The sequence below is a fragment of the Gallus gallus genome, chromosome 7, assembly GCF_016699485.2.
Source record: "Gallus gallus isolate bGalGal1 chromosome 7, bGalGal1.mat.broiler.GRCg7b, whole genome shotgun sequence".
Taxonomy (NCBI): domain Eukaryota; kingdom Metazoa; phylum Chordata; class Aves; order Galliformes; family Phasianidae; genus Gallus; species Gallus gallus.
Genome location: NC_052538.1, coordinates 15838736 through 15866664, shown reverse-complemented (window position 1 = coordinate 15866664; position 27929 = coordinate 15838736). Strand labels below are relative to the sequence as shown.

Sequence of the window (27929 nt, the reverse complement as noted above, 5' to 3'; positions counted from 1 at the left end):
CCTTTTTCAAATTCTGATCAATTTTAAATGGAATGTATGTATATATGATAGTCCTGTTTCCATTGTGGACAACTCAACCTATGGATTAAAGTCTTGCCTGCTAAAAGCAGCCTACATAGAGACATGGTTACGTGAAGACTCTACTTCATCTTCTGGGCACACCCTCATAAAACAAAATCCCTGTTCATGGGTAGCGGTTCTGCTACATCTAGTCATAATGTGGTAACATCAGAACACAATCAAAAATACAACAATAGCAGTGGAGTAGCACAGTCCCAGATTACAGCAAATGAGAACAAGTCCAAATGCAACAGCTGTGAACACAAAAACTAAGGAAGAAAAACTACTTACCTTTAGAAGTTCACATACAAGCAGGGACCTCCAATAAAAACCGCTCACTTCCACTGCCAACCCTTAAATGAGGTCTGGGAAGGGGTGGATCCTGGCTGCACCCCTTCCAGTCACTCGCGGGCACTGCGTGCACCTGAGCTCCACTGTATTGGCCCTGCCTTCCCACCAGGTGCTCAATTACTGGTTCAAGCAATGACTCAGCAGTTCTGCTACACTACTCCAGCTGACCTTCTGAAATACAAAGCTCTGCAGATTACCCAATTCTGCCTTTTGGTTTCCCTTGATATTCTAACTTGAAGGGCATCCTTCTCTCAGTATTGAAATCTGATGGACATCCATCTTGGGATCTGCTGTTATGTCTTTGCAATCTATGAAAAGTGGGAAGCTTTCCATGATATGAAGTATTCCAGAAGGAAGCTTGTGAACTGTGTGGCCAGCTGAAGAAATGATCTGCATGACGACCCTGAAGGAAGCCGGGCTCAGCAGGAGCGATTCCTGATCTCCAGTCCCAGAGGAGGGAGCCTGAGCATCTTTGTCTTGCCACACTTCGGAGGTAGAGACATTTACAACAATCTACATATTGTATTCAGAATGTAATATTATGGCATTTTCCTAAACTTTAGATAGCCTCTGTGTCACAGAATTAAGACTAAGACATTAATGGTGGTTCAAGGCCAAGGTGTATGTGTCAAAACACAACGTTCGTATCATGGAATCTTAACTTGTGATGAAGGAAAGGCAGCTATACCCTTATCTGATTCCTTTAGTTATCATCTACAAGACTCTTCAGGAAGCATTCACGTGTTGAAAAGGAGATAGCAGGTATGATCCATAAGAAAAACACCCATAATTCTAGGAAATCATCTCCTGCCAAATTCAGTTAATTTAATGCCACCTTGCCTGTGCACACTGATCGTTTCTCTAAAGGTCAAAGAATGAACGATCCAGTTGGTACATATTCCAAAGACACACAGCCACATCTAATACCTTTGTTCTTGTTCTAATTTGCAATTAGTTCAGGCAGTTAGAGGTTGATCTTTTTTCTGCTTTCAGACTCTAAACCATCTTTAGATGTTTCTGTTATTTTCAGAGAACTACTGGGATTAAGTCCTCACGTACTGAAGCTCCATTCAGCATAAGTGCCAGAGGAACTGAAGATGGATTGAGTTGCCTTACTTGGCAGATTCTGGGGTCGGTTACAGCATTCCCAGTAACTCTTATCTACACTGAAATTCTTTAAAAAATCATTAAAAAGGAAGGGTAAAACAGACTGAAATTATGCCTTTCAGCTCCTTATCTATTGCCTCTGCATGTCATGTGGAGCAAGCTAGATAAGCCAACTTTCCTTCAGTAGCAGAGACTGCCCATGAATGGGGACTCTGTTGGATCCAAAGCACTTTTAAAAGTCCTTTGATGTTGCTCTACTGGTCCAGGGTACCCTTGCCCTGACTCCTCTCCATAGGACCATGATCGAAGTTGTGTACACATAATATATCACCAAGAAAAAGCTGCAAAACATCTGCAATTATCCTTCCACGTGCACTTATTTCATTTTTCTCCTCAAATGAAGCTGAAGTGTCTGCTGTATTTCAGACGTCAGCCATGTTTATACTGCTGAAGGATTTGGCATCTGTCATGAGTTAAGTAACAAATGTCATCGCTCCCCAAGCAAATGCTTTACTACTGTTTACTGGATAGAGACGTGGCTAAGTCAGCCCAAGAATCCATCACAATACTCAGAATTATGATAAATATTATCATTCATCACGATGTTGGCCAGTGTTTCCTGCTACCATTTATCAGACCGTAGTTTTGTTTTCACTTTTCTTTTGATTATATTTCCAGGCAAAGGGTTGTTCATAATCCTCTCAAAGTTTCTATCCCCTTCCTATTAAAAGCTTTAAGGAAAAGTTCTGCAGAGCTGATGCATGTGCAGCCCAGAGGAGTTGCTTTTGTTGGTAGCTGTAATTGTCACAGAAAGCGAGTATTGTACCACACAAAGATGTCCTTCACGTTATGTATCTCTTGTAAGAAGTCTAAAATTCTGTGTGGCAGCAGCCTTCGTAGGAGATGGGGAATGTGTCATTCACGGCGTGGAGCTAAGGAACAGTAAGATCTGTTCCTCCACCCCCCCAGAACAGGATCTTAATGGGTGGAAGTAAAGGCTGTTTGGCTTCATAGCACACTTCCACACTTTGAAATGTCTGCATTTGCATTTAACCCTAACGCGTATCGTTTCCAGATGAGTCTCTCCCTCACACCACGCAGCACGCGCTCCCGACAGCAGGTCCCCGCTCTGGAGCTGCACTGTACGTCAGTTCTCTCCGCATTTCTTTATCGGTACATTTGCTTCGACTCAGGATGTGAGCACATCCGCGAGGTGCCCCCAGGCCCAGCAGCAGCCCTCTTGGAGGCACCGGCTCCTGCCTGAGGGCCCCCCCTCAGCGCGCGGCCCCGCTCCGCTTTCCTCCTCAGGCCGCCGCGCCATCCCGCCTCCTCAACAGCCGGGCCGCAAACCCCGCCCGCGCGGCGAGCAACGGCCACACAAGGCTGCCGAGAGCGGGCGGCGCGAGGCGGGCCGGGCGGCGGGAGGCGGGCCAGGCGGCGGGGCGTGCCCCGGATGCACGGCCCTGCGGCGCGGCCCCAGTTCCTGCCTGTGCCCTCAGCCCGGCGGGGCTCGCCCTGCGCAGCATGTCGCTGGTGGCGGAGGCCTTCATGAACCAGCTGGCCGGTGAGGGGCGGGCGGCCGGTGGGGCGGGTGTCGGTCCGGGGTGGCCTCTGGTGACGGTGGGTGCGCTCGGCCCCGCCTGGCGGGGCGCCGGGGACAGCCGCCCGCAGGCCGCGGGAGCCCGCCGGGCCCCGTGCTCTGCCGCAGCCGGCGGCATCCCGCTGGGCGCTGAGGGCCCGGTGCCACTGCTGCGGCCGGAGCCTGCGTGACCTCTCCGAGGCGCGGGAGGGCCCGGAGAAGAGCCAGCCGGCCTGCCCTGCGAGGACTGCTTGGTGAAGCCGGCTGCCCGCAGTTCCGTGCAGAACCATGCTCTGCACGCGCTCGTCCCGCAGGACAGCCGCTATGGCACCTTGCCAGGTTCCCGCTGCCATGGCGGAGCGCACACCTGCGGGCACTGGGCGGCCATCACAGCCTGCACTCACTTAGCGAGCCTGCAGCTCCCAGCTGTGCTAAGCAGCACCTTCATTTTGATTTAATGACCTTCCTTTGCACGTGCCGTGTTTCTCGTGTTGCTGTTATGAAGCTGAAAAGTATAACGATGCATGATTTGATCTTATGATTCAGCACTAGGCCACGTGCACCAAACGTGAGCCTTGTCATAAACAGAAGCAATGTGCATAACTGTTACACCTTTTATAGAAAGTGCTCTCAAGAAACAAATGTGCACCTCAGATAGTTTCTGGCTGAGGAGTTCCAAACACACTCAGTACATTGCACATGGGAAGTCAGTGCATTGGGCACGTTTCTCCCTTACCTCTGTTCTTATTTATTCCTGCTACATGAACCCACAGGGGGGCAAATACTGCAAGGAAATGGCATTACATTTCTGCGAGGCTGTTGGGAAAGAATTCAGCATTTATCCCAAGAGCTGGGTCTGCAGAGACCCTAATTTCAGAGGCTCTGCTCAGTTTTCAGAGCATGCTTGCCTGTGGCTGGTATGGTAGGGGAAACACAGGGAACCTCACATTTGGGTATGCAAGAGGGACCCACAGGCATCCTTAAAGTTGTGCTAGGCTCTTGAATTGGGACCTGTTGATTCACACATGTTGCTCTGGCAGCACTTACATTCTAAGGGCTAGGAACCCTGGTTCCTCAGGACATGGGGATTATGGTCTGTCAGCATCACTCCATGATCTCCTTAGTACTTTTCATTCACTTACATTGTGAAACACAAGTACAATCACAAATGTGAGTAGGAGTTGATTCTGTCATGTTTGTCTGCTCTGTGGCCTTTATGAATATCTTAAAACAGATACTTGTTTCTTATTGGAATTACAAATACTCAAAACCATATTGCATGTAGGCACGTGTATAGTGTAAGAAAAACATGTATTTAAAACTCTACAAGCAAGAAATACTGCAGTGTTTGGCTCCTTCCTTTCTCTCCTTTCTGAGTTGTTCTTCCTCTATTTCTGGGCAGATCTTCACCTCCCCTTTGGGATGGTTGCTTTCACTAGCCTCAGGCTATTGTGATGACAGTTATACCATGAGTGTGGGACTCTGAGAGCATCAGAAGTGTCCATATGCTTCTGGACCTTCCTAAAATTTAATAAGATTGAGCCTCATCTCTTACCTGTCAGTCACAGGTTAAGCAATGCTAGGTTTTTTTTTTTTAGGTAATATAACATGCAGGTACCTAATACAGAATTGCTGCCAATGCTCCTGTATTTTTGCAGAGCAGAAGTGCTCAGTGCTTATTTTATTGTTCTTCTGCTGCATGTGCAGCAACTTACCATGGCTGAAGATACAGTACAAATCCTTGCTGTGGACCCATCCACTTGTAACGCCATAGTGTGATGGAAAGTACAGCAAAAATAATGGGGTGGCAAAGTCCTGGGCTGCAGCCAGTGAGGATAAGCCCAAATGCAGCAGCTGTAGACACAAAAACAAAGGAAAAACAGCCTGCTTACCCTTGGAAAGCCTCAGGTAGACAGGGATCTCCAGCAAGATACCCTTTGCCTCCACTGCCAACCCTTAAATGAAGTCTGGCTCCACCCCTTCAGGTGGCCCTGCCTTCCCACCAGGTGCTCAATCACTGGTTCAGGCTGTGACTTAACATTTCTGCTAAACTCCTCCCCTTCATGGCATGAATCAATGACTGAGTAGGTTAAAGGTAAGCACTTTCCATTATGGGGATCAAATACGCCTCAACACTTTGTACAGTTTGCCTGAGTGTCAGTTGACAAAATACAAGACAATTCATGATTGGTTCATGGTTGAAGTTCATGTTCCTTCGTGTGCCAGTACTGAGTGGTTCTCCAGGAGGCACATAGTTGCTTGGACCAGGGAAAACTCAGCTCACATTTCATCAGTTCCATATAGTCCACCACCGACTGTCATGCTGATCTTATAGTGACACTAGAGCATCTTGATGTCATGTTGCTCTTCCTGGTGATCACATAGACCCAAAAAGACTCACAGGGAGTAGTATACATGTTTCAGAGGTACCAGAAAGAGTGGGTATGCCCTCTACAGCAAGTTACAGGCTGTGTTCCTGTTCTGGTTCAACACTTCAGCTTACACTGCGGCATGTCTGTATTATACCCTTTGGCCTGATATCTGAGCCTGCATAACTGTATTGGGTAGCAAGGGGGAGGGTGGAGGAAGGGGCTGATTTGCCACAAGGACATGATTAAGGTCCCCTTAGCAATGAAAACTAGAATGCTGACTACAATATCTGCAGGCCATATACCAACTGCCAGGGGGGACTACCAATCCCCCAACCTTCAATAGTCTCCCCCAAGGTGCAAGTAGGTCCAGTTCTATTTTATTAGTACCTGGTTATAGGCTTTCAGGGGCAGGAAACAGAAGATTATTTTCACTGCTTATTTAGGATCTTACCTAATTATTGGTGCCCGTAATTTGGATCCTTGGAACAAGCCCAAATGCAGCAACTGTGGACACAGAAACAAAGGAAGACAAACTGCTTACCTTTAGAAGGCCACAGGTAGAGAGGGATCTCCAGCAAGAAACTTTCACTTTCACTGCCAGCCCTTAAATGAGGTCTGAGAAGGGGTGGATCCTGGCTGCACCCCTTCCAGTTACTCAGGTGTATTGCATACACCTGAGCTCCCCTGGGTTGGCCCTGCCTTCCCACCAGGTGCTCAATCACTGGTTCAAGCCCTGACTTAGCATTTCCACTACACCACTGAATCATTTTAAAAACAAAATTATGACCTTGCCTTTGCTTTCCAAAAGCAGATCAGTGTCAAAAGCAGTTATCTGCCTTGAAAATAATAAATACCTTTGCTAGTGGGTCATGGCCTTCTAGCTCTTCTGTATTATGTATTGCTCCAAGACTGAAATTAAATAAGGGAAAAATTGCTCAATTTGTTCATATTGGAAAATTTTTCTAGAAGTTATCCTGGATCTTGGCCAATACCCCCACTTGTAGGTTTGCTGAGACATTGCATAGACACAGGGAATATTTTTTTCTGGTACTCTGAAGGTTTAAATGTTTCACAAGTATTTTTGAGGATGAAAAATGGTGTATCTGAAAGGAAAAACATACATAACAATGGCTGTTCTAATAGCCTTCTCCTCCTACCTGGGGTTGTGAATACTATGCTTTATTATGTGTGAATGGAGTGGTAAGAGTGATTGAGGGGGGAAGAACGCCCACAAAAAACCCCCCAAAAACGACGAATGTGATTTAACATTGGCACAGGTTGCTCAGAGCAGTTTTGGAATCTCCATCCCTGGGGATGCTCAGAACCCATCTGGTGACAGCCCTGGGCAACCTGCTCCAGCTCCAACACTTCAGCCTCTCTGTGCTCCTCACTGGCTCAGCTTGCTTGCACATATACAGAGGCACATCAGCCTCTGTGCAACGTGTGTGCATCTCAACGTGCTGAGCATAACCTGCTGCTGTCATGCCGTAATGATCCACTACACACTGATGACTGTATCTCTTACGTGGAGTCAGATGCTTGGTTGAGTGACATTTAACTGTTCACTTGTTCAGGAATATAGAGAGACTGATGCTGTATCTCAGGGAATAATAAATACTTCCATAGTTCTGTGAATTGCAAGCCTGTTATACCACATTTTGAATAATCAGTTTCTGAACTGTTGCAAATATTAATTGGATATATGGTAGAGAATTTGTTTAGGGTAGCTTAGCATCAATCATATTTTAACAGGGTAGGAAATGGGTATTTATGCTGTAAGAAGAATTAGAGTGCCAGCTTTCAAGTGGTGCAGAATATTAAACTCTCTGACTGTGGTACTTCAGAGAAGTTGGCTGCTCAAATCGCCTAGAAGAGATTGTTGAAATGTTGTTCAATTGATCACTGAATTACTCAGTATGCTCAGCATTTTTTTCCCCCACACGTTGGTTTCAAATCAGCAATCAAAAAGAGAGAAAATAATATCCTTGTTTGTCCTTTGATCTCTGAAAAATTACTTCTGTTTATTGCAGCTGAGTTATGTCTAAAGGTCTCTGGCCAGTTTTAGTGCTGAGGGAAATGAATGCAGTTTGAAAAACAGATGCCCTTCTGCCTTTAGATATTTTACATTCTTAGTGAGTCTACCAGCAGTGTAACATGCCAGAGCAAAAGTAAATCTCTTATGTGCATGTTTTATGTATTAAGACAAGCGGCAGTTTGGCTTAGAGAAAACTTCTAGAGTGAAAACTGACTGCCTTCACTGCTCCTGCACATAGAAGCATGAAGTGTAAGCTGGATGTGCATTTTGTACATTAGAATGTGCATGTGTGAATGTGAACAGTTCCTGCCTATATACAGTGAAAAAACAGTTCCCTGTTTTTGCTTAATACTAGATTGTCTGCTGCACAGGCTGTTGAAGCCTGCTGCTGAAGTGCTTGTAGTAGGAATGGTTTGTAAATACTGAATTTGTCAGGCTGTTCTGGTTTTGTATTGTGGTATACTCTGGGCTGGGGACATGGACTTGGGCTTTTTTTGTTTTGTTTTGGAGGGGAGGTAATACAACTTAAGGGATCCCTTTAGCTCCTGTTCTTTTGCCATGAGCAAGTCTCTTAGGTGGCTCCTGCCAGTTTGCTCGGGCACGTATGCTTTGTAGCTTGATTTGAATCAGTCCTTTGAAGGGATTGCCTGTCTAATCTTTTGTTAGGCCAGAGGAGAAATTACTTTATTTTGTAATAATTACAGTACTGTACATATTTCATTCTGAGTTAGCTATTTCTTGTTTTTATGAAGCGATATAATTACAGTTTATAATAGAATATCCCTCTGTAGTTGTTTCTGGCTCCATTAAGACAAAGCAGTCTTCCTCTAATCAGGATTTTACTATTAGATGTCTTTTGCTAAGTAGTATCTTCTTTTTTTCTCATGACAGGAAACAGGATTGCTCTAGAAGTATGACAAGAAAATTAGTAAATGAAAAGGAACGCTTACTTTGATTTTGTCCCATTTGCTTTGCAAATACCATTGTCTCTTTTGGGGGCTGACCTGAAGACCATGAGCCCTACAGCAGCAGCAGAGGCACCAGCGCCTTCCCCTTACCAGCGGCAGTGCTTGGCTGGCTGCACCACTGCCAGCCCTGCCTGCGTTGCTGCCCCTTGCATCTCTGTTGCCTCAGATCCCTGCTCTTCTTGCCCCCACCTGAGGTCCAGGCTCTCAGCACTGCTGTCAGCACCTCATGCCTCCTGGTAGCGCTGCCCTCGGGTCCTCGGGTGAGATAGGATAAAGGGAATGGAGGGCAGCCGTAATGAAAGGCCACAGGGCTGGGACTGAGTGAGCAGGAAGAGTGCATGGGGGGAAGCGTTTGGAGAAGATGAGGAATATTGAGGGCTGGTCTGGTGGGACAGGCGGGTGGGATCCCTGGTGTGGGTCAGAGTAAAGGCACTGGTGATGAAGCAGGGAGCTCCTAGGGGCACTTCGCAGAAGTGGCTTTCAGTCTGCCTGCCAGACATCCTTAGGAACAGAGGAGTTTGGATTGTTTGGATGAGGAGCTCTCAATCTAAAATAGCTTCCCAAAAGGCTAATTTAAAGTATAAAAAGGTAGTCAACATGGCTAAGAATTGTCCTAGTCCACTAGGGCACTTAGAGCATTCATGAGTGTCAGACATCTGTCGTCCTCTTCAGGGCAGCTCCTATGCATGGAGCTTTATGTCTTCAGGCAGGGGCAAAGGACTTGAGTAACGCAAAGGGAAGGGATTGATTTAGAGATCTATAAAAAGCTATAATGAAGAATTACAGAGTTTCTTTGAGATGGAGCATTTGTGCTGAATATCAGGAATAAGTAAAATAGCTCCAGCTTGTCGAGACTTGAGAAATAAATCTATTGAGATCATTAGTTGGCACTCTGTGCTTTTCTGAAGGAGTCCAAATGTTGATTTAGGAGCAGCTTGTATTTATGATTTTGACTCTGCCGGGTTTCAGTAGCCTCTCTGCAAGCATGGAGTTGCCAGGGCACCTCCTTGCAGGGAGCATGCCGAGTACCCGGGGGCCGCAGCGCAGCGTCTGCGCTCTGGGCACTCAGCTCAAAGTAATGGAGTTGGACAAATGCTTCAATCCACACCATTAATAGCTTTCCTGGAGGGTTAAGGAGCAGATTGTCTCATCCTAAATGGCTGCTGCAGTCATGTCATGCTCAGCCTCTCTTAGCGTTCTGCCACAGGAAGCTTGAGTTTTGGAATTGCTGCTCAGATCGAGTCCTAGCATTGGCATGTCTCCTTGATCAATAATTACTGAGCAGCCGTGATTTATCTGAACCGTAATATCTCTGAGAAGGAGGCCTGGGATAGATTTAAGCAAATGATGTAATTATTTGATACATGATTTAATGTGTCCTGTTTAACTTGTGTGAAAGTGGGCTTTCATTTGGCAAGGCACTGTGGAACACTTCTTGGTCCCCTGTCACCAATGCCAGGGAGCTGCTGATGCTCTCATTTCTTCTTGGCCACTGTCAGTTTGTAGGACCAGGCCAATTACGTGGCACTGATCTCAGCGTGGGTGGATTGACTGGTGGGGCTTAAGATGGCCAATCCACAACTTCCTCATACTTACATTACTGATCGTGGATAATGGATGGGGTGTGTATTTTTAACCGCTTTGGTTTCAAAGTGGCCGTGCCTTCAGGGCATTAATCAAAATGTATTTCTGCCCTTCATTCCTGTAGTAGAGATTTAGAAATGCATCAGTTCCTGGCATTTTCTTTTAAAGCCACATACCGCTCCCTGCAAACATGACCATTTGCATTGTGAAAAGGGAAGAAAGTGATCGCCTACTTCTTTCTGATGCATCTCGACATCAGGCTATGAATGATCCTTTTTCCTTCTGGAGTCTGTGGGTTGGCTTTCGGTGTGGTTCCTTCGGGTTGAGCACAGCTCCCATAGCAGCAGCCCGGGGAAGCCAGGCAAGAAACGCCTTCCCAGTGGTTGTTGCTATGTCTGCTCTGTGGTGCTTGGAGACTTGTAAATAATGCTGTTGGATGTGGATGCTGCCAGATGTAGGACTCGATTTCTTTGTAGTGTTTACTCTTGTGAGAAAACAGTTTTGAGGTATCTCATTATAATTTAATCAAATCTGTACCTAGGGAGAGGCTAAAGGAAACAGTGTGGAAATAATGCGTAAGTTAATTTCTCCAGCTGTAATATTGGAATACGGCGATTCAAATTAATGCTAACTTTTTTAGGTTTTAGTAGAGAGTATTTTGCCTCTTGGCTGTTTTAACAGGCCTTTAATGCTATGTGAACCAAACTGGTAAATACAGATGTTTTTGCTTTCCTCCTTTTTATGCAAGTTTAATATCAGAGTGCTTAAGAATATAACAGAAAGGGAAATGATCCATGCAAATCCGGCGACTTCAGAGAAGCTGTCTTTATTTCTGCATGGTCTGTAAACTTCTGCTTACACTTGCAGGCAATGGCTCTGTCCCAGGCCTGGCTTCACCTGCATAATTTCATACAGAGGTCTGCATGAAAGAGGGTGCTGGTCATTTGGGTGCATGATTTACAGAAGCAGAAAGAAGGTGTTGAGGGATAAATTACAGGCAAACGGAGAACTCAGTTTACAGGACACTCAAGGCAGAGGTTGTCTCATTTACTTTTCTTTATGTAGTTTCAGCACTTGACAGAAAATCTGCAGGCTAGTAACGTTTGTGTTAGCTCCTTAGTCTTGACTCATATTAGGCATATTTTGGCTTTATAGCTGAAAATTACTTACATCTGCATTGCCTTCCGAAAACATTCCCACTCCACCCAAATTCTATGGTTGTGCTAATTGCTGGGAACAGCTTAATTTCAAGTTGAGCATTGTCCTGCAGAGCTCTTTCCCCTGATAATCACTTCATTTCCCTTGCAGGAGGGAGCACTTAGATGCCTGCATCTGGAGGTTTCTCATGTCTGTGCCCAAAACTCCGGACGGATCGGCTTGCAGACGTGTGCTAAATGAGCTCGCGCTGCAAACCACGTCGTGTACTGTGATGGTCCAAACTGGCGATTCACGCTAGGCTTCTCAAACTGTTACGTTCCTGTTTAGCATATTCCACAATTTAACATGCAAAGTGTTTTATGTCTTCTTATTTCCACAGTCAGTCTTATTTTTTGAGTAGCAGGATTAAAGGTATAATTGTAAGCCATTTATTTCATTTCAACTCTTTCATCATTGTGAAGCTGCTGGGGGAAAGTGGATGAAAATGGCTGTTCCCCCATCCATCCAGGCAGCACTGACATGGGATGAAGTTTCCCAGCTATTAGAATGTAGGAGTTGAAACCTAATTTGGTACTCTAATAAGATGTTGGAACAGTCTGGACAAGGAGCTGGTGGGACTGAAGTGCTCCAGAGAGTGTTGGGAAGTGGTGCTTTCCTCATCACAGACTTCGCTGAGGGAATCTTCTTGCAGCCTATCATTTTTTTGACCTTGAAATTAACTGTGTGCAAGGACAGCCTGTCCTGTCATGTTCTGAGAGCATTAGTTGGATCTGAGGTGTGTGAACCTCGGGTGAGCTGCTCATCTCCTGCTGGTAGTGAAGTCCAGTGCTCTGAAGGATCTCTTCCCACGGCTTAAATGCGTTTGTCCCTCTTGCTGTCTCAAAAGTATTTAGATTGATAAACTCTTATTATTGAAATGACAGCTCTGAAACATCTGGGAATGTTGAAGTCGAGATGTTAATTGGATATAATCTCTGACCTTAGTGTAGCTCAAGTAAAACATTTCACTCCAAAACCTGAAAAATGCACCTGATGCTATTATTTTTTAGCAGCAACGAGTTTTGTGTGGACTGTCATGTCCTGTTCTATGCTTTGGAAGCTTTTTGTGTGAGCAGAATGATACATTCAGTAATTCATTCTCTTACGTGACAGATGAGGCTAGCGATCTCTTTTAATAGATAGCTGCAAACCTGGGTAATTACAGCTCCACTGGGAACATGCAACGTACCAGTTCTCAGAGTTTCCCTTTAAGTCTAATTTGACACCGAAGAATCCTGTTAGCACTTTGTATTTTATATTTTCTATGCTAAACTGTTAGTAAGTAGAGCACTTTGACTAACAAATACATTGAGCTTAGGGAAATTTTCATCTATTTTTAGTGATTTTCAAAGCCAAAGTAGATTTTTTTGTAGGTGGTCCCCTCTCTGTTTGACTCCTCCATGGCGCTGAATTCTTTGCTCCTGTGACCAGGCTTATGTGGTGATGCTTTCTGTGTCCATATGCTTTTAGTTCTCAGTTGCCAGTAACTTTTGAATTCGGTGCTTGTTCCGGATGTACGTAATAGGGAGAACTGATCCCATAGATGCTGGTTTCCTATAACTGGCATAAAAACAAGCAGTACAGAAGGAGAGAAATAGGGGAAGACAACAGTATGAGGTTCACATGCCCTGAAAAACAACAGATAATCCATATGAAAGATTAAATGTTTGAATTCCTTAAGGATGGGAAAAATGTCAGTAAGGTGAGAAAGCAATCTTCAATAAAGATTGTGTGCCCAGGAGGCAGACCCATTGGGTGCCACGTGGTCATGGTTCTGCTGGTTCTGGAGGCAGAAGGAAGAACCTAATGGTTACTTACTCAGAAGTTACGAAGAGAAGCAATTCCTGGAAGGTGTACTCCCAGGCAGTTACTTCATCCTGTGAGCAGCTGATGATAAAAGTGTGCATTGCGTAGGATCTAATGCATAAATGTGGTTCTGTGTTGAAAGCTGCTGACACTGAATTGACATAGCATTTGTTAATTTTCTTTCTCTTCCCAATTTTCTCTTTTTCTCCTTCTGTCCCAGTAGCCGTGGAAAGCTTCCCTTAGCTGGGAAACTAACATCTAGTGACCAGAAGATTATAGTTGCCAGAGGATAAACTGGATTTGACTTCATTAGTGCACAAATGATAAGTTTGTGAGGAGTTATTATAGCATTAATCAACTTGATGGATTGGAAATATGACAGAACTGAAGCAGCGTGTAATATTAGTGCCTATTATTCTACAAATTATGTCTTCACCTACATTCATAAAGCAGGAGTCATTGCCGTACACATTACTCCTTTTCTCCTATTGCAGAGGCTTGTGGTGTTCGCGCAGTGACTTCTTCCTCTGTCCCCAGCAAGTTCTGGCCTCCCCGAGCTGCAGATTTTGGCCTTGCAGCCAACTGAGGGCAGTTGTGGGGCTGGTCTCTGAATGTAGCTCATCCCTCACGAGCCTGGACATGAAGGACTGAAGGCTTTGGTTCCAGGCCTCTGAACATGCGTCCACCTTGTCCACACATGTGCTCGGAGCTGGGACCTCCCTCTGGAGCCCGGCAGATGCTGAGTGCAGGGCTGCTGTGCTTTCTTTTGCACAGAACTGCTGAATTTTGGCGTTCAGATCTCCTGATAAAGAGGCTGTGATTTTTATGTGACTGTTTGTTCTTGTTTCATTTACTTGTCAAAAGACAAATTTTAGTGCAAAACCATGTGCTAGATGAGTGGGTGCAAAGGTGTAAAACTGCTCTTGTGCTTTCCTTCCCTTTAGCTTGGTGCGTGCTCCTGCATACACTAAGATTGGTGATAAAAGCTTCATATAATGAGTGACCGTACTAGGGTCAGATCCTCAGCAAATACAGTTTGTGAAAATCTGTATTTGATCAGTAGAATGTGGAAGGAAATTGTAAGCAGATAAAGGCCAGCAAGTTACAGAAACATTCTGCTTGTGTTTTGGTTCATAACGGAGATGTAGAATGCCTTTGCAGTGGTGTCTGGTTGGACTGTGTGTGCCAAGAAGCTGTGATTTGTTTCGAGGGCTGCCTGTAGCTTAATGCCAAGATCAGACTGGAATTAGTGTTTGGACTTCTTGAAACAGACTTAGCTCTCTTGCTGGAAAAAGTGAAGCTCATTTAATTTTTGTGGGCCTGAGACATGTCAGCCACGTGCCTGTTCTTCCAGTGTGGGACAGAATCCAAGAGCTGGATGTAAATCTGACACGGTGGTCTAAAAATGGTGGTGCAAAAATTACCAGTAGAAATGGGCACATGCGATTTGAAGTTCTCAGTACCATTTTGGGCATGGAAAAAGGATGCTCTCTTTTTGGTGGCACGGTGGGGTATTGCCACGCACAAGAGCAGCGTGCCTTTGTGGCCTACTTCTGTAAGTGTCTCAGAGGTCAGCACTGTAAGTTTGCTGAAGTACAGCACTGGCTTTCTTAATTTCCTCATTACGTTTGTTCTTGCAAGACTCGAGTGGACCTGAAGAAATGTATTTTAGATAAATTATTTTAAACACTTCAGATTACAGTACCGCAGACGATACCTAGTCTCTCTTTATTCCAAGGAGTAAATGTACTTCCACCTCAAGAATTTTTACTCCAGGGCAAAACTTTAATGGAGGGGTGTAAAACCAATAACTGCTACAATAAAACATAATACATTTCTTCCTGACAAGTGGGGATGATTAGTTGCTTTCTCATGCCCCTGCTAGTCTAGGTAGTGACCTTTGCAGAACTGCATAGAGTGATACAAGCTTTCCAGCTCTGTGTGACTTTCATGCAAGTTACCACATCTTCAGTGTTTTCTTGGAGTTTGAGGACCAGGATACAAATAATGACCTTGCTGAAGAAGGTGGCACAGTTCTGTTTGAAGCACACACAGCTATTTATACACTTCATTGCTTTAAAAAGTAATCTTTGTGGGGCTAAAATGCAATATAGCTAGTTGGGATAAAATCTAAGTTTGAATTGGTATCTAAGAATAGATTTCTAAAATGAATTTAACAAAGGATGTAATGGAGACAAAACAGCACAATGACCCATCCTAATGCTAATGTAATCGGTGCTCATTAACTGTTGATGATTTTTGCCTTCCCATACGTTCATATGGAATATGATAAACGGCAACTGTTCTCAGTTGGAAGCCGTCACTGTCTTCTGTTTCTTTGCTTTGCGACTGATAGTGCAGTTTTTTTTTTTTTTAAATGAATATTGCCATAATGAATATTGCTGTGTCAGGGCTGGCTGGTATGTCCTTTAAAGCAAAAGGCAGCCCGGGTCTTTGTGGGGCTCATCTTGTGCCCGCACACCTCGCTCTCTGGGTGCGGTGCCGGGCCAGTCAGGCACAAAGCTCTTCCATTTCCCCAGAGCATTCTTCATGTCTGGTTTTGAGGTTCTTGCTTCTCTCTGTGTGTTCTCTCCTGTTATTTCCAGAATTCATTGTTTTGTACCTTAACAAATAATTGCTCAAGTGGCTGGAGTTGTGATGGGAATGTGCACAAGGATGCCCCATGGCAGAGAATAGCTCGCTGCTTTTGCTGTGTGATAATTGCGAAGCCATTCCGCAACATAGCTTGGGTTTTAGCTTTGTCTGCAACATTTAGTTTTGAGGCTTTATATTCTGCCCTGCGTTGTGCCCCTACGAACAGAAGAGAGTGGGAGGGGGACATCTCGGGGCAGGTCACATCTCTCATCAGCGTCTTTGCAGTTTGGGTTCTGCTCTAGGTAACGTTTGTGTTCTGTTAGCATCTGCAGCGCGTTGTTGTTTGGCTTGCCTAATTAATTCCTCTTCTTTCCGCAGCCGCAGAGCCTTGGCCTGAAAATGCTGCGTTGTATCAGCAACTGAAGGGTGGGTACGCTTTTTGCAATTAGTAATTACTCTATTTTTAAAAACCTATTAAATGTGCTCGAAGATAATTAACTGTGAGGAAGCACAGCAACTGTTAAGAGCCCTTTGTATTGTTTGTCTGGTCAGAGGTTTGAGCTCCGCTTACATCTGCCAATATAAACCAGCTATTCATGGCCTATAAGGTCCTTGGTTTATTATTGACTCATTATATTGGCTGCTGTAGGCAGTGTAAAATGATGTGGTTGCAGGCACAGTTGGCAGATTTACTGCACCAATAGCTGAGGCAGCAGATTTTTGAAGTCTTGTGGTAAAGTGGGCTCTCAGTAAAAAGGAACTGTTAAAATGTATAGGCTAGGATGGTTCAGGCTCCCTTTAGCAGCTCTTCATATATCATCAGATCACATTATGGCCCCCATTTGGGGCTCAGCAGCCTGCTACAGTTGTCAGAAGACTGCAAAGTAATGAAGACTAATAGGTAGCAGCCCTAGTCTTCTAAGCATGGAATTTTTATTGCAGTGAACTTGTCATCTTTCTTTTGTGTGACAGACCTAGACACAGTGCGCAGTATTAACTGCAAGCCGTTTTTATAGCTTTCTGAATGCTTTTACTTTCTAGCCAGAGGAGTTATGAAGATGCGGTTTTATTTAACTTTGATTAGACGAAGAGTAATTGGCATAAAGCTCAGGCGTTCGGTTTTCAGTTGTGAGCATTTTTATCGTACATTGTTGGTAATGTATGATAAATGCAATTGCATTTGCAGGAGAAATATTCCTGGTACTTTAAACAAATATATTTATCCAGCAGGCTTTCTAGGCTGGCTCCGTAACAATTATACATTTGCTCCTTCTTTTACGTGTAAGAAGTGCAACTCAGGATGACTTACAGTTGCAGGTTAGTAGGGAAATAGACACTACTTGTTGTAATTGTGATTTTTTTTTTCTTCCTTCTTTCAACAGAAGACCAGATTTTGCTCTCTGATAATGCAGCTTCCCTTGCTGTCCAGGTAACATGCTGTCTCTTCTAAACTAAAGATGTTATTTCTGTTTTAGGTTTTGAATGGTTTTTCTTCTAGCTAAAATGTATTTACCCAAATGAATAATTTAAGAATTATTTCTGTCATAAGCAGTGACTTATTTCCTCTGTCTGGTGTGCTTTGTGTTGTTACTGAAGTGCCAGAGCTGAAAGGACACGAGGGTTTGGGCGTTCTGTCCAGAGTGCTGCTGCTTGTACTTGTATTTATGCTATATTTTATTGTATGGTATCTGCTTGTCTTCCTGATCCAGGACCTTGTGGGGTGCCCTTGTTGTCAGCTGGGGTGCCAGTTCCCCTTGTAGCCCCTTGCATGATGCTTGCTGCTATTTCATTCTCAGAGCTACTGCTGCCCCCAGCTCCAGGCAGATGTGCTGCGGGCATCAAATCTCCATGTGTCTCTGGCGAAATTGAGGAGAGCCATCATATATACGTAGTAGAGATCCAATGTGGTTTGTAGAAATAGTCCATATAATTGATGTATTTGCATCTCTAACTGACTTAAAAGCACCTCTGTGGCTGTGAAGTCTGCGTAAACTCCATTAACCTGTTAGGTTCAGTAACCCCACATCTCTAGGGAATGTGTTCCTATTAGCAGAGGGGGTCAGTCTGTCAGAAGTGGTGGTGAGCAGGATGTCGGTCAGGTTCCTGCTCAAAGTAGCTTTGCTACTGCTTTGTGTAGCAGGGAGCTGCACTGTTCCCCTGCTTCTTGCTTTGGTGTGTGGTCTGGCTTGGCTGCTGTCAGCCAAGACCAAGGGGTCTCTTAGGGCTGTCCAGAGCATCACTTCTCATTTAGCCTCATGGGACACTGGAGACTGTAACTGATGTTACTGGTAAAAAGATTGGGATTATATGATTACATTAACTACTCACTGGATCTGTAAGTTTTTTTCCTCTCAGTCTGGCAACGTAGGAAATATCTATACGAGTAAATTCTATCAGAACAAAAGGTACCTTTGTCTTCTGCTGGAAAAATGAGTCATCTTTGATATATCAAATAAATGGGGCAATATTTATTTTTTTTTTGGTTGGTGTGTTTTATATTGTGTCTCACAGTAAAGCAAGTAAGTGCTTTTGTTGCTCCTTTGATTTCAGCGTTCCTTTTTACTCCAGAATCCTGTGTTTTTTGTTTTTCTTATGTCTTTTCTTGCCATGTAACAACACACAGAGGTGTGGCTTGCATCAAAAGCACACAAACAAAAGAAACAATAACATAACCCTAAAATTTCCTTTTCTAATGCATCATTTTACTTTACTGTATCCAGCCCATTGTTATCCTACACATGTCACTTAGATGATAAATTAACTATAATATATTAAAAACGCTTGTTTTTCTTCAATATTCTCTAGCTGGACAGCTGATAGTAGCCATGACTATAAATACAGCTCTGGTACATATCTGATCTTCAACTTTATAGAACAATTTTCTATTGGGGAATCGTATCTATTTAGAAGAACCTGTGTAACAAGGTTGTGACTGCAAAAGAATAGTTATCCTTGGTGTATGCAATCCAATTTGAAATACTAGGAGCTGTAGTTATGTATTACTAGCTAAGAGATCAGAAAGCTTTGACTAGACCGGTGTAGTTTGCATAAGGAAATTGCTGCATTCCTCTGGTTCAGAAATGGCATTTGGTGCTGATAGGAGCCTGTTTATCTTTTTACTGGATATCTCTCCCACCTGCTCCCCTTTCCTTGAGGAGTAAATGGGAGCAGTGGTACCTGGGGCTTTTTTCCCCCACAGTTGCCGTTCCCCTTCCCCTGTTAGGGATTCTGGGCACGTGACTATCACCAGAGCAGATCCATGGCTTGGTCACGGCCTGATGAACTTTCATGTGATAGAAACGCATTGGAATTTTGAATGCATCTGCTCAAAAGAGCGTGTGGAGTCGGCAGCCATCAGATCCCTAAGGAACACGGTTCATGTGGGGACACTGGATGTGCTGGAACTGGTCTTCTGCATCTTTCTCAGAGTCCTCTTACAACAGCCCTGTGTTATGTTGTTCTTAGGTAGCTCTTGGAAAACAGATACACAGAGAGTTACATCTGAAATAAGGAAAAAAAACAAGGCCATAGTAAGTAGCTATGTGCAGTGCAAGAGGGGAGGACAGAGTATGCTGGGAATTGCTGAGCAGCTGTATTGGTGGTGTCCTCAGTAGGTAACTAACAAACAAACACCTTTTTCTTGTGGAATCTCTGCTGATCCTGCTGGGTTGGTTTGTTGGTTTTTAATCCCTGTTCTACCCATGTTCTCTAATTCTGTCCTCTTCTGCTGTTGTTCCTGGAAACACACCGAATGAAGAATTCCTTCCTCTTTTATAGTGTGCAGATTCTTTGAATTTGCTGAAAATGCAACATAACTTCAAATGAGGTAATGCGTTGTCTCACATACCGCTTGGTGTTTGCACTCCTTGCTTGATAGCTTGAAGGATTGTATTATATGGTTCTGTTGAGAAGGAAGGCTGCAGAACCTTGATATTGAATGCAATGCTATTTTCACTTCAGGGGAATTACTATTTTGCCCTGATTTTAATCTCAGCGATGATTTTCCAGCTACAGGAATGAGAACATTGCATTTAGAACGAAGACTCTGTTATTCTCGTGAGATGTTTGTCATTGTTCTCCTTAATGAATATACATATGCTTCCTGGGCACTGTGACTCACAGTTAAAAGCATTCTCCCCTTGTTTACTATACAGCTTCCAAAGTACTGCATTCCTGCTTATCTGTCTTATCATACTAAAAAAGTCACCAAAACTCAGAATCAAATACACAGCTATAATTCAACCCCTGGGCAGCTCCACGTTTAAAGGAGGTAGAGATGGAGTTACTATTTAAAATGATAGCCTAAGAAATTGAGATTTATGATGTCATACTAGGGTATGGTAAGAACGCATTTAACAAATTGATACTATCTTTGCTTTAAAAAGCTGCTTCATTTCAAATTCAGTAGATTGCTATGCATTCCACTCTGTGAATAATTACAAGGAGTTTAACAGACTGCTGTTGGAAATCTAGTACAGAGGTATAGGCGTTTTGGAAGGAAGGGGCCATCCTAGGAATTCTGAGGTCTTAAACTCAGACCTAACTGCCTCAAATTGTACAACTCCTACCTGCTGTGTCCTGTGTTTAAGATAAATTCTGATTTGGAAGAGAACTGTGTATGCTGGGAACGCGTTTATAGGGGTTTCTGGGTTATCATTGTCAGACCGTGGGTTAGGAGAGAGGGGAAAATGAAAATTATGAATGCTCATTCTCAGTGATAAAATGCTGTCTGTATTTGCAACCAGTTTATGATTATTTACTGTTATTTATTTACACTTGTCAGCAGTTCCCTGAAGGCACAGCTCTGCCTTTCTCTGTGCCTGCTGGTTCTGTAGGTGTGGTGTGTCTTCAGACATTTGCCACCCATGGGCCATCAGAAGATTGCATGTGTGTAAGCTTCTGAGCACAGTTTCTTGCAACAGGATTTTTCAGTGAGTAATTGCATTCCTCTCCTCATTGGTGTAGGTGTTACCTCAGCTTGGTTGGCTCTTTCTTTGCTCACACGTGGTGGCCAAGGGCACCAACTCATGCAGCATTCCCAGTGGGAGAGCAGTCTGTGGTTGTGGCACTGAGGGATGTGGTTTGTGAGCATGGTGGGTGTGGGATGATGGTCAGACTTGGTGATCTTGGAGGTCTTTTCCAACCTTTGTGATTCTGTGGATTTAAGATGTGGATTACAGTTGTTTCTGTAAAGGTTAGTTGTCAGACCCAAGGACTTCCAGATGGTGAATTGGGTCTTGTGTGTGTGTTGGTATGTTTATGCTTTAGGATGCTGCTGTGTTCATAGCTGGTGGATTACAGTTTTTTCATCTACTTTCAGCCACGAACTTGGATTAAAACTAAATATCCATAGCCTGAAACAGAGGGCCTGCCCAGGCCCCATCCCCCTGCCGTGCCTTGATGCAGGTGAAGGCTGGTGGGGTGGGGACAGGGGAGGGGGCAGTGGGCGCACACAGCTGTGCTCTGCAGGCCTGTGGCTGCAAGTACAGCAGCAGCATCTCTGCATGCTGCCCCAGCTTGTCGGGGGGAGGAATGCGAGCGTTTCGGCTGCCTCTGTCATTACAGACTCTTCTGAAATATTTATGCGGGTAGCGGTGGAGTCTTGCTTAAAAGGCTGTCAAAAATGTTCACGACTGTGGAAATTCTCACAGCTATCCTGAGGTTATTCAGCCGGCAGCTCATTACGTTAAGATACGTATTAATTGCTTGTGCAATTGATGTCCTTGTAAGTGATCTTAATATATTCCAGGAAAGTGCGTTTAGAATTGTCTGTTCTTAGTCCTGAATGACAGAAGGATGTTTGGGCAAGTTAAAATGGTGTTACACAGACTAACTGCTTATTTACTTCAACAAGTAATCAAATGAATGTGTAAATCACGCATGATTAATTGCTCTCTACACATTGGTGATGGTTTTTTTCAGCGTATGAATTGTGGTTTGGTTTTTCCCTAGACAAAATGTGAGGGGAAGTGTGAACTTGTTGCTGAGGTTGAACCAAGGCTGAGCAGAGAAATGAAAATCTGACCTTTTTTTTTTAATAAGAGAATAAAAACTGGGATTCTTCACGATGAGAAATGCAGTATCAACATAATCAATCTGGCAGCATTATGTTGTAGCTGAAAACATGCTTAAATCCCAAGCCGTGGTGGTACTGTTTGGGAGTGAAACATCTTTCATATAGTTCTAAGATGAAATTACCCCTGAATGAATAGCATCTTCATTTATCTTCAAAACCTCTGTGCTACCACTGAATCTACTCCTTCCACATTCTACAACAAGAATTACATTATACCATTAGAGCAGTGCTGTGCTGCAGTGTAAAATAGATTGTTTTGGAGAATGGACGTGGCTTTGCTATAAATTATGTTCACAGGTACAAAGGAATTTGTTATTTTGTTTAAAATAGTCACAAATATAATTAAGCTCTTAATTTATGTTAAACTACAAATGCGGCCATTACCATAACTGGATTAGGAATTTAATCTGTCACTCAAAGAATGATACTGAGCAGTTTTCATTTATAACCTCAGACATACTATTTCGGTTACAGGGTCTGCAGCTGTTTGATATGAAAACTGAATTATTCTGTGGATTTGTTCATGGTTTTTAATTTTAAAATGCGTTCCTGCAATAAAGTAGAGAATAACTCTTTAGTTGTCGTCACATATTGTCCTTTGTCTGCTCATGAAATAGTGTAAGAATGAAAACAAAATGCCTTTTGCTCTTTCATCACAGCAGCATTATGCGCGTGCATTTAGAAGTGCTGCTCAATAAGAGATGCCTGCAACGGATCGTTCTTTATTAAAAAACTAATCATGAGTATGTCTTCTTCGAATGAAGCCTGGAGTGTGTGCCATCTGAAAACACTGTTCCTCGCGTGGGGACATAAGTTGTGAACTATTTGGGATTTGGCATAAGCAATTTCGTTCTTTCCTCTGATCTCGGAAACTGCAATCTGGATATGATTTACATCAAGTTATAACTCATTTTTAATGAGTGTGTGTGTTTGCTCTTGTGTGTTATTCTGGGAGGGGACTGGAGGGGAAGAAGAGAGCATTGTGATGGAGCTCTGATGGGGTGATTTGCTGCCTGGTGGGTGTTATGCTTCCAATTGACAGTGTCCAGACAGTCCAGTTTTTGGGGAGGGCAAAGAGGAAGGGAGAGTGAGGGCAAAACTGCTACATAAACCAATTAACCAAGGGAATAAATACAAAACTCCCCCCTCCCTTCTCTTACTCTTTCCCACTGTACCTCAATGGCCTCTCTTTCGTACATTGTTTGGAGGACAGCAGCAGCAGAGCTGGAAATGTCATTTCTGTGAGAGGAGGGGAGGGCCAGGGTTTCTGAGCCCTGTGCTCCTGGACCTTGGCAAAGCAGCACTGATTGTTTTTTTCAGTAATTGAAATCCAACATACTATTTACGTTCTTAATTTGAAATTGGGCGAAGTGTAAGAAAACAAAGCAAACCTTCAGTTCATTGTGCTCTGTAAGCTATACTGTTGTTGTGAATGTACTCGGTAATTTTGTCAGGAGGCGTACATGCCATGATTGTAATGAATGATACGCATAGCATTGTTCATTAATTTTCTAACAAGTGTCACCTCAAAGCTTCTTACCGAATATTTTGGAGGGAGGTGATTGTCTCCCTGTACACAGCTCCAGTGAGGCTGCATCTTGAGTAGTGCGTTCAGTTTTGGGCCCATCACTATAAGAAAGACACTGAGGCCTTGGGGCATGTCCGGAGAAGGGCACTGAAGCTGTGAGGGGTCTGGAGCACAAGTATGGTGGGGAGCAGCTGAGGGACCTGGGATTGTTCAGTCTGGAAAAGAGAAGGCTCAGGGGGGACATTATTGCTCTCTACAACTACCTGAGAGGATGTTATGGTAAGGTGGGGGTTGGACTCTTCTCCTGTGTAAGTAGCGGTAGGACGAAAGGGAATGGCCTCAAGTTGCACCAGGGGAGGGTCAGGCTGGGTATTAGGAAGAATGTCTTCACTGATAGAGTGGACAGGCACTGAAATGGGGCTCCCCAGGGAGGTGGTGGAGTCACCGTACCTGCAGGTGCTCAAGAAACATGGAAATGTACTAAGGTGCACAGAAGCAGTAGAGGCGTTGTAGACTCAGTGCTTTCTGTCTGGAAGAAGAGAGAGGTAGCATTGCTACAAAGATATTGTTCATATTTCTCCCTTTCTTTCCCGTATACCAGAAGAGGAGGTGATGCTACAGGTACAGAGACTGGAAAAGCATGAGAACGGGGATTGGTTAGCCTGCAGGGAAGAGGAGAACAGAGCACGTGTGGGAGAGATGATGGCAGACTCCATTAAACCCAATCTTTATTTTTAATATCTTTATCTGTTTTTCACATTAGCCTCATCCAAAGAAAGGACACGTTTTGTTCCAGAAATAACTGAAAGGTTTTTGTAGAGGACATTATAATGACTGCAAGTTACTAACCCAGATCATCTTCCTAGTTTCTGCTTCAGCTGTTGGCAAATGCTAATACTGATCAAGAAAGTCAGGCCCTTGTTTTTAAGTTCACAGAAACGCACATAACCAGTGGTATGCATGGATAGAAGAGGAGGTCCTGTTGATACCAGGGGAATAAACTCAGTTCTTCCCAACCTGAGATTTTATTACGCTCATAAAAGCGGTGCTAACTAATATGAACCATGAAATTGCTCAGGCTTTTAAAATAAATGAGCACTTTGGTTTGATTTCCTTCAGCTGTAGTTACTTTGGTGTATTTGTGCTTGAATTAACTTTCCTTTGTTTGTACGAAGTCTGTTGGGCAGCCATCTCTGATCTTCTGCAGTGTGGACAAAGGGAAATAAGACTATCAATCCCACATCTCTTCTAATCGATCCTGGTAATTAACTCTTTAGGATAGGTGTTGAGCAACTACTCTGAGGCTCTCGTGTGAGAATCCTATGTGCTGAAGGAGTTTCAGGTTGTGGATTCACTCTGTACTACTGTAGTAATTTTTCTTTTTCACAGAGGACAAAAAGAGAGAGGGGAATTCAGTGCTTTTCTTTAGAATGAAAAGCATCTTTGGGGGCTGACAGTTGGGCTGGTGCTCCGCTGGTGTCAGGTTTCCAGTTCTGCTCTTACTGTCTCACTCACCAATTTTTTAGGTGAACTTTTAGAAGGGTTTGATTAACTAGCTTGTGTGTTACTTGGAATTCAGTTGGCCCCTTTCAGCCTCTTTTAAAGTTGATCAGCCAAATTTATGATGTTGACAATGATCTCTGATGTCCTGGAATAAGTCTGGGCCCTTGATCTTTCAGGTCGCTCAGCTTTTGATGCCGTGTCTTTGAAGGGGTGTTGATATCTTCATAAATCTTAGCAGAACCACCCTGGGGTGGCTGCAGCCTTCCCTCTCACCCTTTGCTCCCAGAGCACTCGGAGCACTGCCGTGCCGGGGGCTTGCTCAGATCGTGTGTGCCAAGCATGGAGGGAGAAGGAGGCGTTCTGAGCTGCGTTCCACTGCATCTATTGCCAGGACTGGAAACCTCATGGCCTGATGCTATCTGCACACCAAATGTGCTGGTACGAAACATTCTACATGAGTGGTCAAAAAGGGAACAAATCCTCCCTTGATCGCTGGGCTAGAATGTTAAACAAGATAACACCTCACAGACATTGCTGCTTTTGTCTTCTCTGTCCTGTGTTCTCTCTGTAGGATTCCTTAAATCTGTGCCAATTTCACCTGTTTTGCTAAGAGTTTGTGCCACAGAGCAGTTGCTGTCTGAAATTGAACTCTAGCTGAAAGCGTCAGGAAAGAGTTGAGGTTTTCTGGCAGTGAGTGTTTGTAAGAATGCATTGGTCATAGCTGTTGTCAATCTCTTTTCTAGAAGAAATCATCAGTGTTGGAGCATTTGCTGTGCCCAGGAGTGAAGAACTACCTGCGTCGTTAGTACCAGCAGTTTAGAAAGCTTTTCACCTTTATGTCAATAAAAGAATGTAGGTATGCCCGTGGTGATGCAAGGCCTGTTTCTTAGGCTGAGCCCTTAGGGTGGAGGCTGTGGAGCTTCTGCCCTTCATTTTTCTGCTCAAGAATATTTAATAATATAAGCTGAATAGGTCATGCTTTTTGGGTACAGATGTGTGCTAAAGCATACTGGTATTCTGATTCCCCTTCCTCGTAACTTTTTAAAGGCACAACAGCAGTTCTTCACTTCCAAGGAACTTTCCGAGCTGTTTGTGCTTTGGTGAGTATTTCAGGGGCCTTTTTTAAAGCGTGCAGAGGGTATGCTGACTGACTTCCAAGCTTGCTAACATCTATTTATTACGCAGAGTAGTGAACCTTTTATTGTGTTCAGTTAAAATTTGTTTCCATGTTAGAACTCAGTTCTAGCCCAGCTTCCTCTCCGCTCTTTCCTTTATTAAGTGCTAAGAGGGCACGTGGGCCCAGCACGTTTGCAGCTCTGAGATGTCCAAATGGCAGCGTGTTCTCCATCACTTCCAGCCAGGCCAGAGACCGAGGTAGAACGTCCTGCCAACTATTAGAGAGGTCGATGTTCCTTGGTCTGTGGATATTTATTGTGGAGGAGGAGGCAGGAAAGTAACGTTCAGATTTCTGCAGGAATCTTGGCTGAACTCTTTACACTAGAAAGATTTTGTTTCTAATTTAACCTCCACACCGAGGAATGCTTTTCACAGACACAAGCCGTGTTTTTGGTACAACCCTCGTACTGTGGAGCAGCCAATGTACGGTAGACGAGGATTTGCCAAAGAAGCCCATGTAACCTGACTGTTCTGTGCTGGCATATCTCATTTCTGATGCGTTGATGTGGAAATGTAAAAATAGTCCTGATTCACTTCCTTTTGCTTGACTGTGTCTCTGTGCTCATGAGCTTTTTAGTTATTCATGTGTTCCAGCACAGTTCAGACATTCTCGTCTGAACCAGCAGCGGGAACAGTACATGGCGGCCTTAAAATTCGTCTCGAGCTTAATGCAGAATTGCAGTGAACTCAGTGCCCCAGTTTGGGCAGAGGACACGATGCAGACAGCAATAGCTGGAACAGTCTGCACCATCGCTGGAGACTGCGGAGCGAATAGGCGAAGGAAGAGCTACGGCACTGAGACAGTGCCTTATGTTCCTGTTTAAGAATTATTCCTTTGGGTGTTCTTACTGCTTGCATGGAGTTTGGAAAGCGGAGACTGCAGGAGCCTTGATTTCTGGTGGTTGTGCACTTAGAAAGTGTGATGTTGTCAAATGTGGCCAGTGCCTTGTGTTCCCTGTGGGTGATGGTTGCTGCTATAAGCAGTTACAGGGGTGCTGGTTGGGATGAGGTTTGGCAATCTAACGACCAGTTTATTCTAGACTAGGGCAAAGTTCTCAGCAGAGTTCCTTGGCAGAGGTGTATCTGCTCATGGCTGTGTAGTACTTGGCTCCCGAGCAGTACTTTCAGTTGAGGTTAGGCTGAAGACATCAAAATCTGCAGAAACTCAGGTTACTGGTGGATTTTGCTGAGCCTCTCGAGTTCAGAGGCAGGCGCTCCTGTCAGCTGTAATCAGTGTCTTTAGCAGCTTGTGACCATAGCTCCCTGCTTTAATTTGGGGTTTGGGATTCACTTAGGTCATCTGAAATAGCGAGAGCCAAATGATGTAATGGGCTGTGGGGTTCTTGAGTTGGTTGGAAGAGGCATTGGAAGGGACCAAAGCTTTTGGCTTTTGTTCCCTGGGTACTGTTAGCGTCAGTGCTTGGGTTAGGGTTTGGGAATGAAGCTCCTGAGGAGGAGAGGAGTGGGTTGTTCGTTTGCTTGATGGGTACTACAGAAGCCACAAAGTTAGGAACGGGGCTGATGTTGGTATTTGTTAACACCTCGTGGTCTTACATCGAGCAGAGGTGCCCTTCTGCCACGGGCATTGATTCCTGCCCATACATAGTTATGGTCAGGTCAGGTTCTGGAAGCCTGTGACAGGGCTTTGCTGGATGCTGTGTACTTTGTTTCCTTTGGTTTTCTACCCCCTCTCCCAAATGAGACAGAAGTGCACATGGAGTACATGTTGTTCAGGCTGGGATAGCTGTTTCCAAAACAGGATTTAAAAGTATGCTGTACTGTTTTCCATCTTTGAAGATCTTAGCATTTTGGCTTTGGTCTGCTTGCTTACAGTGAATGCAGAGCACGTGCTGCCCCTCAACTTCCAGCAGCCTTTTCCTTCATGGTTAGTGACCTTGGTGTAGGCTTCAGCTTCCAGCCACAGTGGATAAAAAGGTGTGATGTTGGAATCTGGCGTTCTGACCTTTCTAATGGCAAAGACAAAATGAATGA

The 27929-nt window shown here is 44.2% G+C and overlaps 1 protein-coding gene across 2 annotated transcripts in view; it reads left to right on the top strand.

Annotated features, from left to right (window-relative positions):
• Positions 1 to 2977: 2977 nt before the first annotated feature.
• The window catches only part of MTX2 (metaxin 2), a 32813-nt gene continuing 7861 nt past the window's right edge, over positions 2978 to 27929 (top strand). The window contains exons 1-3 of one of the 2 annotated variants that reach the window (XM_421989.7): positions 2978 to 3082; positions 16033 to 16080; positions 17037 to 17083. In XM_421989.7, coding sequence (XP_421989.1) covers positions 3043 to 3082; positions 16033 to 16080; positions 17037 to 17083 — 135 coding nt within the window. In that variant the 5' untranslated portion in view covers positions 2978 to 3042. The remainder of the gene's footprint in view (positions 3083 to 16032; positions 16081 to 17036; positions 17084 to 27929) is intronic. The other variant, XM_015289585.3, reaches the window with a different exon arrangement.